A 15,112-nucleotide genomic window follows, 5' to 3' on the forward strand; every position below is an offset into this window, starting at 1 on the left:
CTTCCTGTGTCCGAGGGTTTTACTGTCATCCGGGTGGTCGTGGACCGTTTTAGTAAGATGTGTAATTTGGTTCCATTCATTAAGTTGCCCTGCACCAAGACACTCGCTAAGGCGTTTGTTAAGGAGATTGTCAAGATCCATGGAGTTCCCATGGATATTGTTTCTGATAGAGGAGCTCAGTTTGTGGCTCGCTTTTGGCATGCTTTTTGTGACAGGTTGGGAGTCCATTTGTCATTTTCGTCTGGTTATCATCCTGAGTCGAATGGACAGACTGAAAGAAAGAACCAGGATGTTAAACAGTTTTTGCATTGTTTTGTGGCGGACAATCAAGAGGTGTGGCCTGAGTTTCTGCCTCTCGCAGAATTTGCTCTTAACAATCATACATCCTCCTCTGCTGGGTGTTCTCCTTTTTTGTTGTACTGGGAGACATCCGTCTTTTGGTTCGTTCTCCAAATTGGGGTCGGTGGTGCCGGAGGAGGAGAATTTTTCCGGTGATTTGGAGAGAGTTTGGACTAATGTACATTGTAACCTTCAAGAGGCTAACAAGAAGTCCAAGAAGTATTTTGACAGGAAACGTAAAGAGGTTTTGTTTACTGTGGGTGACATGGTTTGGTTGTCCTCGAAGAACCTGCGGTTGAGGATTCCCTCTAAAAAACTGGGTCCTAAGTTTGTGGGTCCATATCAAGTGCTTCAGGTTGTTAACCCGTCTGCTGTTAGGTTGGATGTCCCTACTTCCTGGAAGATTAATCCTGTGTTTCATGTTTCCTTGTTGAAAAAGGCTGACATATCTGATAGGGACACGACTGTCACAGTTCCTCCTGTGGTGCAAGGCGGCAAATATGAAATTTCTCGTATCTTGAATTCTACATGGCATAGAGGGAGATTACAGTATCTTGTCTCCTGGAAGGGTTTCGGTTTCGAAGGCAACTCCTGGGTAAGGACGGATGATGTCTCTGCTCCTAGGCTTGTTAAAGCTTTCCACAGGAGGTTTCCGCATAGGCCTGGGCCTGGAGGATCCGGAGGATCCTCATAAAAGAGGGGGTACTGTTAGAACCCTCCTGTTTGTTTTTTCTATCTTGTGGTTTGCGGTCATGTGACCATCTGCCTTTATATTCCAGCTCCTCCCTTCTGGCTGTGCTGGACTTCAGTGTTTTACTGTCTCTCTAGCCTGGTGCTTCTGTGCCTTTCTCTGTCAAGTTCGCTTGGTCCTCTGGGACCTCTGGTACTTTTTGTCACTTTGTCTATTTGTGTTCTGCAACAACTTCTGTTTAGGAGGTGTCCCATTTTTGTTCCAGTCCTTAGTTCTTTTAGGGACCCCTCCCTTACTTCTATAGGTCTTCGTTCAGACTAGCCGAGGACTAAGGCGGGTCTGTTCACTAGGAACAGGCAGCCCGCTACATCGTAGGGATTCAGCTTAGTCTTACTGTAGGGACAGCTTTCCCCTATCTTTCCTTAGTACATGTTGCAGATCATAACAATGATTTCACAATGAACTGACTCACCATCAGGTTTACATTATGTACAATCAGAGTAAATGCTTTTTGTGCAAGTGGTGCAGAGTCAATGGCAAAGATGGGAATAGGTTCAGCTAAAGCACAGCAAGAAAGACCATGAGTTTTCACAAACTCAGCATCAACCATACTGACTCCGGCTCCACTGTCAACAAACACAGAAATTTTTTCGGTTTTGCTCTCTAGCACCACTTCTGCTCTCAGGACAAAGCGGGAACTGCAGTTTGGCCACAAATGCACCCCTAGTTTATCCAACTCCAGACTACCGAGAGTTAATCGAGTCTCCTTTTATTTAGGAATTGAAGGACAGGTCCCAACAAAATGTCCCTTTTTCCCTTGGGGGATGTGTTTGATGAGGGGAGGGGCTTGGGAGAGCTGACAGGAGCTGAAAGCAGTGGCGCTTGTAATCTTTTTTTTTTCCTAACTTTATGTGTGCAAGTCGCGGCTAGCCAATTAGGGCGCAGGAAGCATCCCCACTGCCCAGACACAATGGCTTGTGTCATTGGCTGCTGAAATCATATGTTTCTCTATTTAAAGAGCACACATGTTGTGTTAGTGCCATTTTGTGATTATAACGGGTCACAGACACTGGTGCTGACGCTACTCCTGCTTACTGAGAGATTTTAGCTAGTTAGATAGGAAGTTGCTTCTAAGTCAGATAGTTTAGACAGATAGGGTCCTGAGTGGCTGTGAAATCAACCGTCCAGCAGATTTTTTTTTTCTTGTGCCATTATTGAGGTCCACACAAAGACAGCAGAGCACTTGTGTCACGGGGGAGTCAGGTGTTACAGACAGTCGTTCTGGATTCAGCTGTAGAAGGTCATTGCGGTTGGCTCTGCAGGCACCTTCTTCATCTTTTCATCTCTGTAGTGTAGTGATATCCTTCTCCTTCTAAGACCTCTACCTTCTGCTGCTAATTGACACACCCTTGCTGGATGTTTTAATACGCAGCCTTCAGCTCATCTGAATTGTTGGGTCTGGTGTCTCTCATCTTCCGCGTGACAATACCCCATATATTTTCTATGGGGTTAAGGTCAGGTGAGTTTTCTGGCCAATCAAACACAGTGATACTGTTGTTTGTATACCATGTATTTCTTACGTTTGGCTGTGTGGAGAATGAAATTTCCATCTCCAAAAAAGCTTATCGGTTGAGGGAAGCATGAAGTGCTCTAAAATTTCCTGTTAGATGGCTGCACTGGCTTTGGTCTTGATAAAACACAGTGGACCTATACCAGCAGATGACATGGTTCCCCAAACCATAACTGATTGTGGAAACTTCACACTAGACCTCAAGCAGCCTGGATTGTGTGCCTCCCCACTCCTTCTCCAGACTCTGGGACCTTGACTTCCAAATTAAATGCAAAAGTTACTTTCATCTGAAAACAACACCTTGGACCACTGAGCAACACTCCAGGTCTTTTTCTCCTTGGCCCAGGTAAGATGCTTCTGGTGTTGTCTATTGGTCATGAGTGGTTTGACACAAGGAATGCAACATTTGTAGCCCATGTCCTGGATACATCTGTGTGTGGTGGCTCTTGATGCAATGACTCCAGCAGCAGTCCACTCCTTGTGAATCTCCACCAAATTTTTGAATGGCCTTTTCTTAACAATCCTTTCAAGGCTGTGGTTATCGTGGTTTGTGCATCTTTTTCTACCACACTTTTTCCTTCCACTCAACTTTCCATTAATATGCTTGGATACAGCACTCTGAACAGCCAGCTACTTTAGCAATGACAACTTGTGGCTTACCCTTCTTGTGGAGTGTGTCAATGACTGTCTTCTGGACATCTGTCAAGTCAGCAGTCTTTCCCATGATAGTAGAGCCTACTGAAACAGACTAAGGGGCTTTTTTAAATGCTTAGGAAGCCTTTGCAGGTGTTTTTTGTTAATTGTTCTAATTTACTGAGATAATGACTTTTGTGTTTTCATTGGCTGTAAGCCATAATCATCAACATTAACAGAAATAAACACTTGAAATAGATCACTCTGTTGTAATGACTCTATATAATATATGAGTTTCACTTTTTGTATTGAAGAACTGAAATAAATTAACTTTTTGGTGATATTCTAATTTTGTGAGAAGCACCTGTATCTATCCATCTACCAATAGATTGATAGATAATAGATAGATAGATATATGGATAGCTAGATATATAGGTAGATATATGGATAGATGATCAATAGATTGATAGATGGATATATGGATAGATAAACACAGATACATAGATAATAGATAGATATATGGATAAATAGATAGAAAGATAGAGAATTAGGTTGATAGATAATAGATAAATATATATATAGATAAATATATGGATAGATAGATCTATTGATAGATAATATATTTATGGATAGATAGATTAATAGACAGATATATGGATAGCTAGATATATTGATAGATTTATAAAAGATATATGGATAGATATACAGATGGGTTGTAGATATATGGATAAATAGATAATGGATAAATATATTGATAGATAATAGATAAATAAATAGATAATAGATCGATAGATAGATAATTAGATAGGTCCATAGATAATAGATAAACAGATATATGGATAGATAAAAGATAGATATATGTAAGTTTATGGATAGATATATAGATCAATAGATTGATAATAGATATACGGATATATAGATATATTGATAGATAGATAATAGATATATGGATAGATATAGATAAATAGATTAATAGATAGAAATATGGATGGATAGATAGATATATTGATAGATAATAGATATATGGATAGATAGATTAATAGATTGATATATGGATAGATAGCTATATTGAAAGATAATACATGTATGGATAGATAGATAATAAATAGATAGATAGATATATGGATAAACAATAGATAGTGTCAGAAATTCACAGGGACGACACTGGTGAGATCAAACAATATCCCACCGCTGCCGTCACTCTGTCAGGGTTGAGCAGGGATTCGTGCACACACGACCCCGATTACTCACTACGTAGGTATTGGCAAGCGCCCAGTGAGCGTATGGCGTACACACCTGCGGATCTCAAAGCATTAAATATGTGTATATGCCCAGTACGGTCACTGCCAGCTTCACAATAGCCCACTTATTAGTATTGCCTGCCATCACCGACCGAGTTTGAAATATAATACAGGCCCGGTCTGACGCCTACTTTCTGGTAATGCATATGGCTTATATTATATTTAATCCAAAATGGAGGCAGTGTTTAGGAAAAATATACAAAAAGTTTTACAAAAGGAGACAATACAATACATATGCAGTTACACAAAATAATAAGGATTAAATAAGAACTTACTATAAGATCACAGAGACGATTCAGTATAGCTGGATGGGGGCGCTCCACTTTGATTTGACCGTTATCGAACGTGATCCTTTGCTTATAGCCTCTATACCCCACCCGGCAATAAATGCTTATCCATCCTCAGTGGGGTCTTTTATGCCGAAGGGGGAGACCTGCCCACACATCCCCTGGGATGACATCACGTGGGCTGGGCTCCAGCCTTCACATTTTTGTTAAAATCGCTAACTTCTGGGATAACTTATCGCTCGTTGATCGCAGAAGCTTGCAAACGGCGCCATCATTTCCATTATGAATTTGTCTTTCTTTAGAGACCACACATGACATCACTGCAGTCTGTTCTTTTGACACTTTTGCGCCACGGCTCCCAGGAGGAGATCACAGCAATGGAAAAATAAGCATATTGTTCCTTAGCTGACCCTGCCACTAAAAATAGAGGTCCCAGTATTATTGGATGTATGGAACTTTAGCTATTTCATATTTCGTGTCAGTGCCGGTACGGCTGCACATTGCTGTTGAATTCTTTTGAAACCCGGAAACTAAATTATTATTATTATACATAGCAAATACACTTACAATAATCTTAAACAAAACGAGTCAGCGACTGGTACAGGAGGAGCGAGGACCCTGCCCATGAGGGCTCACAATCTACAAGGGAGGGGTGAAGATACAGTAACTAAATCTTCCTTAGCTAGATGTAAATTTATCGCAGGTCTCTATTAATTTGGTTTGCCACCTCTCTGGGTGCTGGCATCTGCCTACAAGCCACTTTCCACCTGTGCGTGATAATTAGCACAGAGACAGATGGTGGATAAGGGAAGAGGAAAGAACGGCTGGGGTGGGATATTTTCAGGGGGAGAAGACAGAATTTTCAATATTTCCATGACATATAGCTATATGGATCGATAGATAATAGATATATGGATAAATAGATAGATAGATAGATAGATAGATAGAATGATAGATGGATAATAGTTAAATATATGGATATAAAGATATCTTGATAGATAATAGATATATGGATAGATAGATAGATAGATAGATAGATAGATAGATAGATAGATAAAGCTAGTGTGGCTCGAAACAATTCGACTGTTGTACTACCATGTTTCTTACATTTTTCTTTTTCATGTTTTAATCTACAAACAAATGTGATGTTTTAATGATTTTTGAGGTGAGGATGAGGTTGGTTTATTATTTTACCTTTATTACAGGTGTCATTGGCTTCAGAGACTAGGTGTAAGGTGAGTATATGGTGTTTTTTTATTTTTTATTTTTTGCAGGGGAGGAGAACATTGGGGACAAGGTGTAGGTAAGTGTAATGTTTTTTTTTTATTTTAATATTTTATTAATTGTAACATTTTTTTTTTACTTTCAGTACAGACACCACTGGTGAGAGACTACTGTTCCCATCCAACAGAGCCTGAGCTCGCTATTTCCTATGTCAGAAGGCGCCGGCTGATGGTGGCACCTATGACCCGCGGTAAGCATTTTACCGCGGGTCACTGTCACAGCTATGGGATCACGCTGACATCTGTCAGCATGATCCCACAGCGATCTGACCGGTAAATATGTTACCGCCGATAACTGCTTGGGAAACATCCAAACTCGAAACCGAACAGTAACACGGACTTTCTAAGGAAGTTCGTGTTCGGGGTCCATGACTGAACAGTAGGTGTTCATTACGGACCCCGAACTTTAGTGTTCGGGTTGGCCCATCAAGAGCAATATACAACTGAACTTAGAATCCTTCTAAGGACTAATCCATATATATTATTCCTGTTGATAGCAGGTGTTAGGCAGGCAGAGTTTGTGGAGAATGTATAGAGCAGAATAGGGTCCATTCCACGTTCTGTCTGCTGCTGTTACAGATATCAATAGTCCTAGATATCAGGGCTAATATTTTTTTGCTCTTAATCCTGATTATTTGTTAAAAAAAGCAATATAGTACACTATTTTTACTGCTCCATTTGCTTGTTAGCAGAATACAGACAGATTTGTTTGATTTTATTCGAATTGATGTATTGTGGAAGCAGAGAAACTTGTCCATCATCAGACGTGATTCGATATTACTGCCGTAATAATTGTGACTTTTTCGGAGTGTGCCAAATATTACACTCCATTTAAAATTGGCAAGGAGCATGGCAAGGGACAGGGAAGTGGACGTGATGAACACCACCACCCTGTTTTCCACACGGTCCAGTCTCAGTAGCCATGAGTCTGGACCACATATTCCTCACCCTGATCTCCTTCTTCCCACCATGCCAAGTGCTCTGAGACAAGTGATCCCACACTTGGACACTCTGAAGATCTGTTAACTTAACCATTTATAGATTTTGGCTTCGCGCCCATCCCGCTTCAAGAGGGGCAAGAGAAGATCGAATGTAGCGATGCCCAAATATTTGAGCAGCCATGGTCACATGTAGGTGATGCTAAGGAAGTGCAATTAATGCCACAAGAAGTAGGTGATGATGATGAGATATAATTGCCAACAATCCAGGAGGAGGCCCAGGGTGTGTACGTGTAAGACGAGGTGGTAGATGATGAAGTCACTTTCCCAACCTGGCAAGGTGACATGCATAGCGAGGACAGCATCGTAGAGGGGGAGGGAGGCGTAGCACCACAACAGGCAGAAACAAGCAGTGGGGTGGCCACAGACACAAGGCGGGAAACTGTTCCCCAGAACACCAACACAAGGGAAGTTGCCAGTCCAACTGTTAGGTCTTCCAAAGTCAGGCTCTTTATTAAAGATTGTCAAGATAACACCAAAAAGGCCATTTGCAACATCTGCCATGCTAGCATCAGCAGGGGTAGCAAAACTACCAGCCTGACCACCACCAGCACATGACAGCAAAGCACCAGACTAGTTTGGCCAAACGCCAGGGTCTAAAAACAGTGTCTGCAAGTGACAATATTGCTTACTCCGCTGTTGTGTGTGCACGCCAATGCCCTGTCCATGGCGCAGGCGAAGATGCCTCCGGCCCTGCACCTGTTGTTGCACACTTGCAACCACAACAATCAGCAACCATGTTCACTTCCTTGTCCCAGGGCAGAGTTCAGTTGTCCCTACCCCAGTCCTTTGAACGCATGTGCAAATACGCAGTCAACCAACAACAGGCCACAGCACTAAACTGCCATATTTCTCGAATGCTTGCACTTGAAATGTTGTCTTTTAGGCTTGTGGAAACTTTCAACAACCTCATGGTGGTGGCCATCCCTCGGTACTCGGTCCCCAGCCGCCACAATTTCTCCCAGTGTGCCATAGACACATGGACAAGTGCTTGTAGCCAGGGACAGTACATCTCGCTGTAGGCACACTGGGTTAATATAGTGGAAGCCGGGACCCAGTCGGACAATGGGATGGAACATGTCCTCCTGATGCTGAGGATTGCAGGCCCTGGTTCAATCAGGGTTGCCCCCACATTCTACAGCTCCTGCACCTCCTCTTCAGCCTCCATTTCTGAAATGCCCACATCAGTCAGGAGCTGGAAGCACTGCAAAACTGCTTTGGCCAACCAGCAACAGGCTGTGCTGAAGGTAGCATGCATAGGGGACAAACCACACACCACGGCAGAGTTGTTGATAGCTGTAACAGAGCAGGCAGATCTGTGGCTCTCACGGCTGAACATACAGCCAGGCATGGTGTTGTGTGACAATGGCCGAAACCTGGTGGCAGCTCTGAAGCTTGGCAATCTCGCACACGTACCATGCCTGACCCATGTGCTCAACCTAGTGGTTCAGTGGTTTCTAAAAACCTACCTGAATCTGCCTGAGCTGCTTGTGAAAGTATGCCACATGTCTGCCCATTTCAGAAAGTCAACTACAACTTCCTCCGCCATCGCCTTGCTTCAGCAGTGTTTTCAGCTTCCAGCTCACTGACTGGTGTGCGATGTCGCCACACGTTGGAACTCAACTTTGCATATGTTGGGAAGGATTTGTGAGCAGCAGAGGGCAGTTGTTGAGAACCAGCTGCAACACGCCCGTCGGTATTCAGGACAGCCTCTGCACATAACAGCTGATGAGTAGGCATGAATGTCTGACATTTGAAAAGTCGGCCAGGGACTCTCCACAGACCAGTCAGCCAAGACATATAGTCTTCATCTGACTTTTCAAAGTATGTTTTCTCTGGAATGATGCCGTATTGTAGAACAAGATATACTAGGCTACAATAATACAGCCAGTGTCTAATTCATGCTGTCTGTGGTTTTGGCAGCATGAATTTGATGACAGGTTCCCTTTAAGTATCTTCATATCATATTATTACTGTAGTACATTGTAATACTACAATACAATGATAACAATGTAAAGTATAGCCGATTGTCCCATTATTGTGGCACTTTCACTTTGTTTACAGATATATAATACACTGCTCAAAAAAATAAAAGGAACACTCAAATAACACATCCTAGATCTGAATGAATGAAATATTCTCATTGAATACTTTGTTCTGTACAAAGTTGAATGTGCTGACAACAAAATCACACAAAAATCATCAATGGAAATCAAATTTATTAACTAATGGAGGCCTGGATTTGGAGTCACCCCCAAAATTAAAGTGAAAAAACACACTACAGGCTGATCCAACTTTGATGTAATGTCCTTAAAACAAGTCAAAATGAGGCTCAGTATTGTGTGTGGCCTCCAAGTGCCTGTATGACCTCCCTACAACACCTGGGCATGCTCCTGATGAGGTTGTGGATGGTCTCCTATGGGATCTCCTCCCGGACCTGGACTAAAGCATCCGCCAACTACTGGACAGTCTGTGGTGCAACGTGATGTTGGTGGATGGAGCGAGACATGATGTACCAGATGTGCTCAATTGGATTCAGGTCTGGGGAATGGGCGGGCCAGTCCATAGCTTCAATGCCTTCATCTTGCTGACAAACTCCAGCCACATGAGGTCTGGCATTGTCCTGCATAAGGAGGAACCCAGGGCCAACCGCACCAGCATATGGTCTCACAAGGGGTCTGAGGATCTCATCTCGGTTCCTAATGGTAGTCAGGCTACCTCTGGCGAGCACACCATTATTGACCCATTGCCAAACCGGACATGCTGAAGGTTGCAGGCAGCAGATCACTCTCCACGGCATCTCCAGACTCTGTCACGTCTGTCACATGTGCTCAGTGTGAACCTGCTTTAATCTGTGAAGCGCAGAGGGCGCCAGTGGCGACTTTGCCAATCCTAGTGTTCTGTGGCAAATGCCAAGCATTCTGCACGGTGTTGGGCTGTGAGCACAACCCCATATGTGGAAGTCAGGCCCTCATACCACCCTCATGGAGTCGTTTTCTAACGGTTTGTGTAGACACATGCACATTTGTGGCCTGCTGGAGGTCACTTTGCAGGGCTCTGGCAGTGCTCCTCCTGTTCCTCCTTGCACAAAGGCGGAGGTAGTGATCCTGCTGCTGGGTTGTTGCCCTCCTGTTGCCACCTCCTGGTGTACTGGCCTGTCTCCTGGTAGCACCTCCAGCCTCTGGACACTACGCTGACAGACACAGCAAATCTTCTTGCCACAGCTCGCATTGGTGTGCCATCCTGGATGAGCTGCACTACCTGAGCAACTTCTGTGGGTTGTACAGTCCATCTCATGCTACCACTAATGTGAAACCACAACCAACATTCAAAAGTGACCAAAACATCAGCCAAAAAGCATTGGTACTGAGATGTGATCTGTGGTCCCGACCTGCAGAACCACTCCTTTATTGAGTGTGTCTTGATAATTGGCAATAATTTCCATCTATTGTCTATTCTATTTACACAACAGCATGTGAAATTGATTGTCAATCAGTGTTGCTTCCTAAGTGGACAGTTTGATTTCACAGAAGTTTGATTTACTTGGAGTTATATTCTGTTGTTTAAGTGTTCCCTTTATTTTTTTGAGCAGTGCATATAAATGTTATTAGTTAACTAAAATAATAAAGAAGAGAATAAAAACAAATTGACAGATGGGTGTTTAGTATTTGCAATACATAACTACATAATTTAGTGAGAAGACTAGATTTTGATTGTAAAAGATAAAACATCTGTTAGATGTAATAACTCAGCTTGTACTTCAAACATATTGTATTATAACAAAAACAAGAGGATGGACAGCCAGAATACCTGAATTTGGGAACTGACTCTGGTCGCTTGGCCCTGGGAGAGAGTATACAGAGCGTTGTCTGGCTCAGACTGAAGGGTGGGTGAATATCCGCTTTCCTCATTCACTTTCAGGCCTGGGGAATCCTGCTACCACAAATCAATGAGTCATTTGTCAGTCATTGCAATCATTACACTATTCATACACCACATATCTATGCTGGTATTTCATAAATTGATTACTTGCAGCTTAAAAGATTATTTGATGGCATCATTTATAAAAGCACATGACAAATGACATCATTAATACTGGCAGTGATCACATCTATATTAAATTGCATAAACATGGAATACATTTCTATCATAACAAAACATCCCCAATACTATTCACCATGAGTTCAAATATCTGCATTAAAGAGAATGTGACAGCTGATTCTTACTGCCCAAACCATAGGCAGCATGAATCATGGTCCAACTCTATCGCTTCAGCCAGGTATGTTTTACTGTGAAAAGTTATGTTATTTCAGAGAAAACATTCGTTCAAAAGCAGACTGGAGACCATGAAGTTTGGGTGACTAGTCCAAGAGGCCTGTCCAGGGTGGCTTCTCCATGTCTTACTCCCCTTGAGTGACAGGTCTTCCCCTACATGTGTGTGTAGGAAGAAACCTGATAATCAAGGGAAGCTGGACGGGAAAAAGCCACAAGATAATGACCTCTTGGGCTAGTCGCCCGAAATGCATGGTTCCTGCACGACCTTTAAATGTATGTTTTCTCAAAAACTGCAGCATTTCAGAGTAAAACTTAGCTGGCTGAAATGACAAAACCACAGTTTGATTCATGTTGCCTGTGGTTCAGGCAGCATGTATCCGCTGTCAAGTTTGAAATGTTTCCAGTAGAACATAAGTTATAGTGCACTAAAACTGTTGCATTACATTAGGTTTATACATTATTAGCAAGCAATATTATTCACCAATAAGAATGCAGAGCAATAAATATATGTTCAAACAATACATTATATTGCTGATTCAGATGTTAATGACAGTAGAAGGAAGAACAAAAAAACGGATGAAAATACCTCCTATCTGTAAAATAGTCAGTACCAAAACTTTTTCCTTTCCAATACATCTTTATAAGGAATCCCAGTTCAAAGTATACATTTATTATCCAATAGAATAATCTGTGCCCACACCCATCAGGGTGAAGTTAGCTCATACAAACGAGGCGTGATCGGCTTCATTCCGGCCACATTCAGCAGAGATGCTGCATTAGGGACCAAATTTCCACACCTGTCACTCTTGGTGTGGATGTTTGTTGTCACTTGTATATTTATGCAAGATAAATGTATTCTGTGAATTGTGATTCATTATAAAGACGCATTGTAAAGAAAAAAGTTTGCTACTATTTTATTGACCATCAGTGAAATACAACTTTCAGGGGAAGCTGAATTGCGATACTTCAACAACAAGGTGTCTTACATCGTTTAAGGGTGGATTTATCGAAATGAAAATACCGCCTAGCTTCAACCCAAATAAAATATTTAAAGAATCAAGAAGAATTTTAGCTATATGAAAAAAAATGTTATAGACTATTTACTTATTCTTGAAAAGTGGAACTTACAGTTCTGAGTTTATCAATCACAAACTTACTGGTGCCTCATATAAAACTACTATGAAAAGTTACTCGCTTCACAAGCCAAAAGTATATCTATCACCTATGAGAGTCTTACTTGGGTCTCTCAACATACTTAGTTTATCACTTATTAGATGTTTCAGTGACAGTTTTACAAAGTTTTATTCTTTAATATATAATTGTACATTTTCTTTTCTCAGCTCAAGTATTTTTTCTTAAAATCGGCAAAAATAGGTAAAATTCGGTAAAAGTGCGGGCAATGATTGTGCTGCCATTAAAGTAATTTTAGCACTTTGGCTAGGATAGTGGTGGTGTATAGTGATGAGCGAGCATGCTCGCTATGGATTGGTGCTCGCCCGAGAATCTCACTGCTGAAGATACTCGGCGCTCTTCGAGTATTTCCGGGGTTGCTCAGTGGGAGCTCGGGTCTCCTCCCTGCATGTTTGGCACTCTTTACAGAGCCAATGAACATGCAGGGATTGCCTGCCACTCACTGTAATGCCGTAGCCATGTTGGTTGTGGCATTACAGTGATTGGCTGGCTGCACAGCGTCATTAGGTCTATATCAGAGCTGGCGCCGCCATGCTCGTCGCAGTCACTTCATAATCAGACAGTGTATGGAGAGGTGCTGCTGAGCTAGGGAGAGATTTGCTTGTTTCTAGTTAGTGTAGGTTTACCAAAATTTATTAGAGACACATATCCATCTCAACAAACAGTCCTTCTGAGGGCTAATCGGTCTGCAGAGATATCAAGCAGGCAGTGTATATAGGCAGGCAGGGTATATAGCAGACTGCAGTGCAAATAACACAAGAGGCTCCATTCCAGTTTTGTCTGCTGCTGTTGTTGCTGCTGTTAAATATTTCTAGACATAGGCCCAGGTCTCAGGGGCCAGGAATAATTTTTTTTTGGATCTTAATCCTAATTATTTGCTTAAAAAGCAATCCAGAGAACACCGTTTTTCTGCGCCATTTGCTTGTTGGCACTGAAGAATACAGCCAGGTCCTTTCCATATTACAGCGCTAAAAATCCAGCTATTTAAAACTGTGGCTTGTCCGTCACACGGATCACATATAATTGCACTGAAAATACTGCCATTTCTGGCATCCATTAAAAATTTGTTTCAGTGTGTCAGTGAAGCAATTGACACCAGTTTGCTGTTCAAAATAGTTACCTACAGGCAAGCTATTTAAAACTCTCTTTTCTCCATCACACGGATCACATATAAGTTGTAACATACCTGGTGGCGTCCTTGCATTGTGGTCCATCTCCCACTGTGCAAGAGCGCGCACTTGATCTCCAGTCCAGTCTGCTAGCCTGGCTTCCCTCCATGCTGTCTGCTTGCCTCTGTGCCTGCTGCTTAAGGGCGGCGCCCGATCACTTCCTGCTTTTTGTACCTGCTGCAGGCACACCCCTTGTGTGTCCTCAGCCTATTGCTGTCTGTCATCTGGTATTTAACCCAGCTGCTCCAATGAATCCCTGCCTGAGCATTGTGTTTCATTCAGTGTGCTCTCTCACTCTGAATGTGCCAGGTCCCTTTCTGTGTTTGCTTGCTTGCCTTTCTTGTAGGCTGTATTTCCAGTTCTGTCTGAACAAGCTCCTTGCCTGTTCGTTCCGCCTTCTAGGGGCCGCATACCTAGACCCGCTCCCGTATCTTGTCTGTCCTGTCTGAACACGCTCCTAGCCTGTTCCTCCCGCCTTCTAGGGGCTGCATACCTAGAACCGCTCCTGTATCTTGCTACTGTGTCTGTTCTTGTCTGTATACTCTTCTAGCCTGTTTCCTGAGTTTCTCTATGTCCGTACCTTTCCTTTTTCTGCTCGTTGTCACTGTACTTCCGTTTGTGAGTTTGTGGTCCACTCGCTACTTCACTGCAAGTACCCTGTGGGTATCTGGTTCTGCCTTTCCCTTCCTGTCTGTTCCGTGTGAACAGAGCCCTGTCCCCTCTGCTCTGCCTTGCTCACCGCTCCGGCGGTTCTAGCCTGCTCTGCCTTGCTCACCGCTCCGGCGGTTCTAGCCTGCTCTGCCTTTGCTTACCGCTCCGGTGGTTCTAGCCTGCTCTGCCTTTGCTCACCGCTTCGGCGGTTCTAGCCTGCTCTGCCTTGCTCACCGCTCCGGCGGTTCTGGCCTGCTCTGACCCTTTGCTCACTGCTCCGGCAGTCTTGCTCCGCTCTGACCCTTTGCTCACTGCTCCGGCAGTCTCGCTCCGCTCTGACCCTTTGCTCACTGCTCCGGCAGTCTCGCTCCGCTCTGACCCTTTGCTCACTGCTCCGGCAGTCTCGCTCCGCTCTGACCCTTTGCTCACTGCTCCGGCAGTCTCGCTCCGCTCTGACCCTTTGCTCACTGCTCCGGCAGTCTCGCTCCGCTCTGACCCTTTGCTCACTGCTCCGGCAGTCTCGCTCCGCTCTGACCCTTTTCTCACTGCTCCGGCAGTCTCGCTCCGCTCTGACCCTTTTCTCACTGCTCTGGCAGTCTCGCTCCGCTCTGACCCTTTTCTCACTGCTCCGGCAGTCTCGCTCCGCTCTGACCCTTTGCTCACTGCTCCGGCAGTCTCGCTCCGCTCTGACCCTTTGCTCACTGCTCCGGCAGTCTCGCTCCGC

General features: G+C 43.5%; 1 protein-coding gene across 11 annotated transcripts in view; it reads right to left on the reverse strand.

The window, feature by feature from the left end:
- Nucleotides 1–15,112, reverse strand: part of CTNND2 (catenin delta 2) — a 2,090,389-nt gene that overhangs the window by 272,414 nt on the left and 1,802,863 nt on the right. For 8 of the 11 annotated variants that reach the window (XM_073678428.1, XM_073678425.1, XM_073678422.1 and 5 more), the window contains one exon: nt 10,913–11,038. The exons of 2 other annotated variants lie outside the window; for them this stretch is intronic. In XM_073678428.1, coding sequence (XP_073534529.1) covers nt 10,913–11,038 — 126 coding nt within the window. The remainder of the gene's footprint in view (nt 1–10,912; nt 11,039–15,112) is intronic. One more of the 11 variants, XM_073678423.1, reaches the window with a different exon arrangement.

The sequence above is a fragment of the Phyllobates terribilis genome, unplaced genomic scaffold (genome assembly GCF_046119375.1).
Source record: "Phyllobates terribilis strain yellow unplaced genomic scaffold, ASM4611937v1 Scaffold_4__5_contigs__length_816908805, whole genome shotgun sequence".
NCBI lineage: Eukaryota > Metazoa > Chordata > Amphibia > Anura > Dendrobatidae > Phyllobates > Phyllobates terribilis.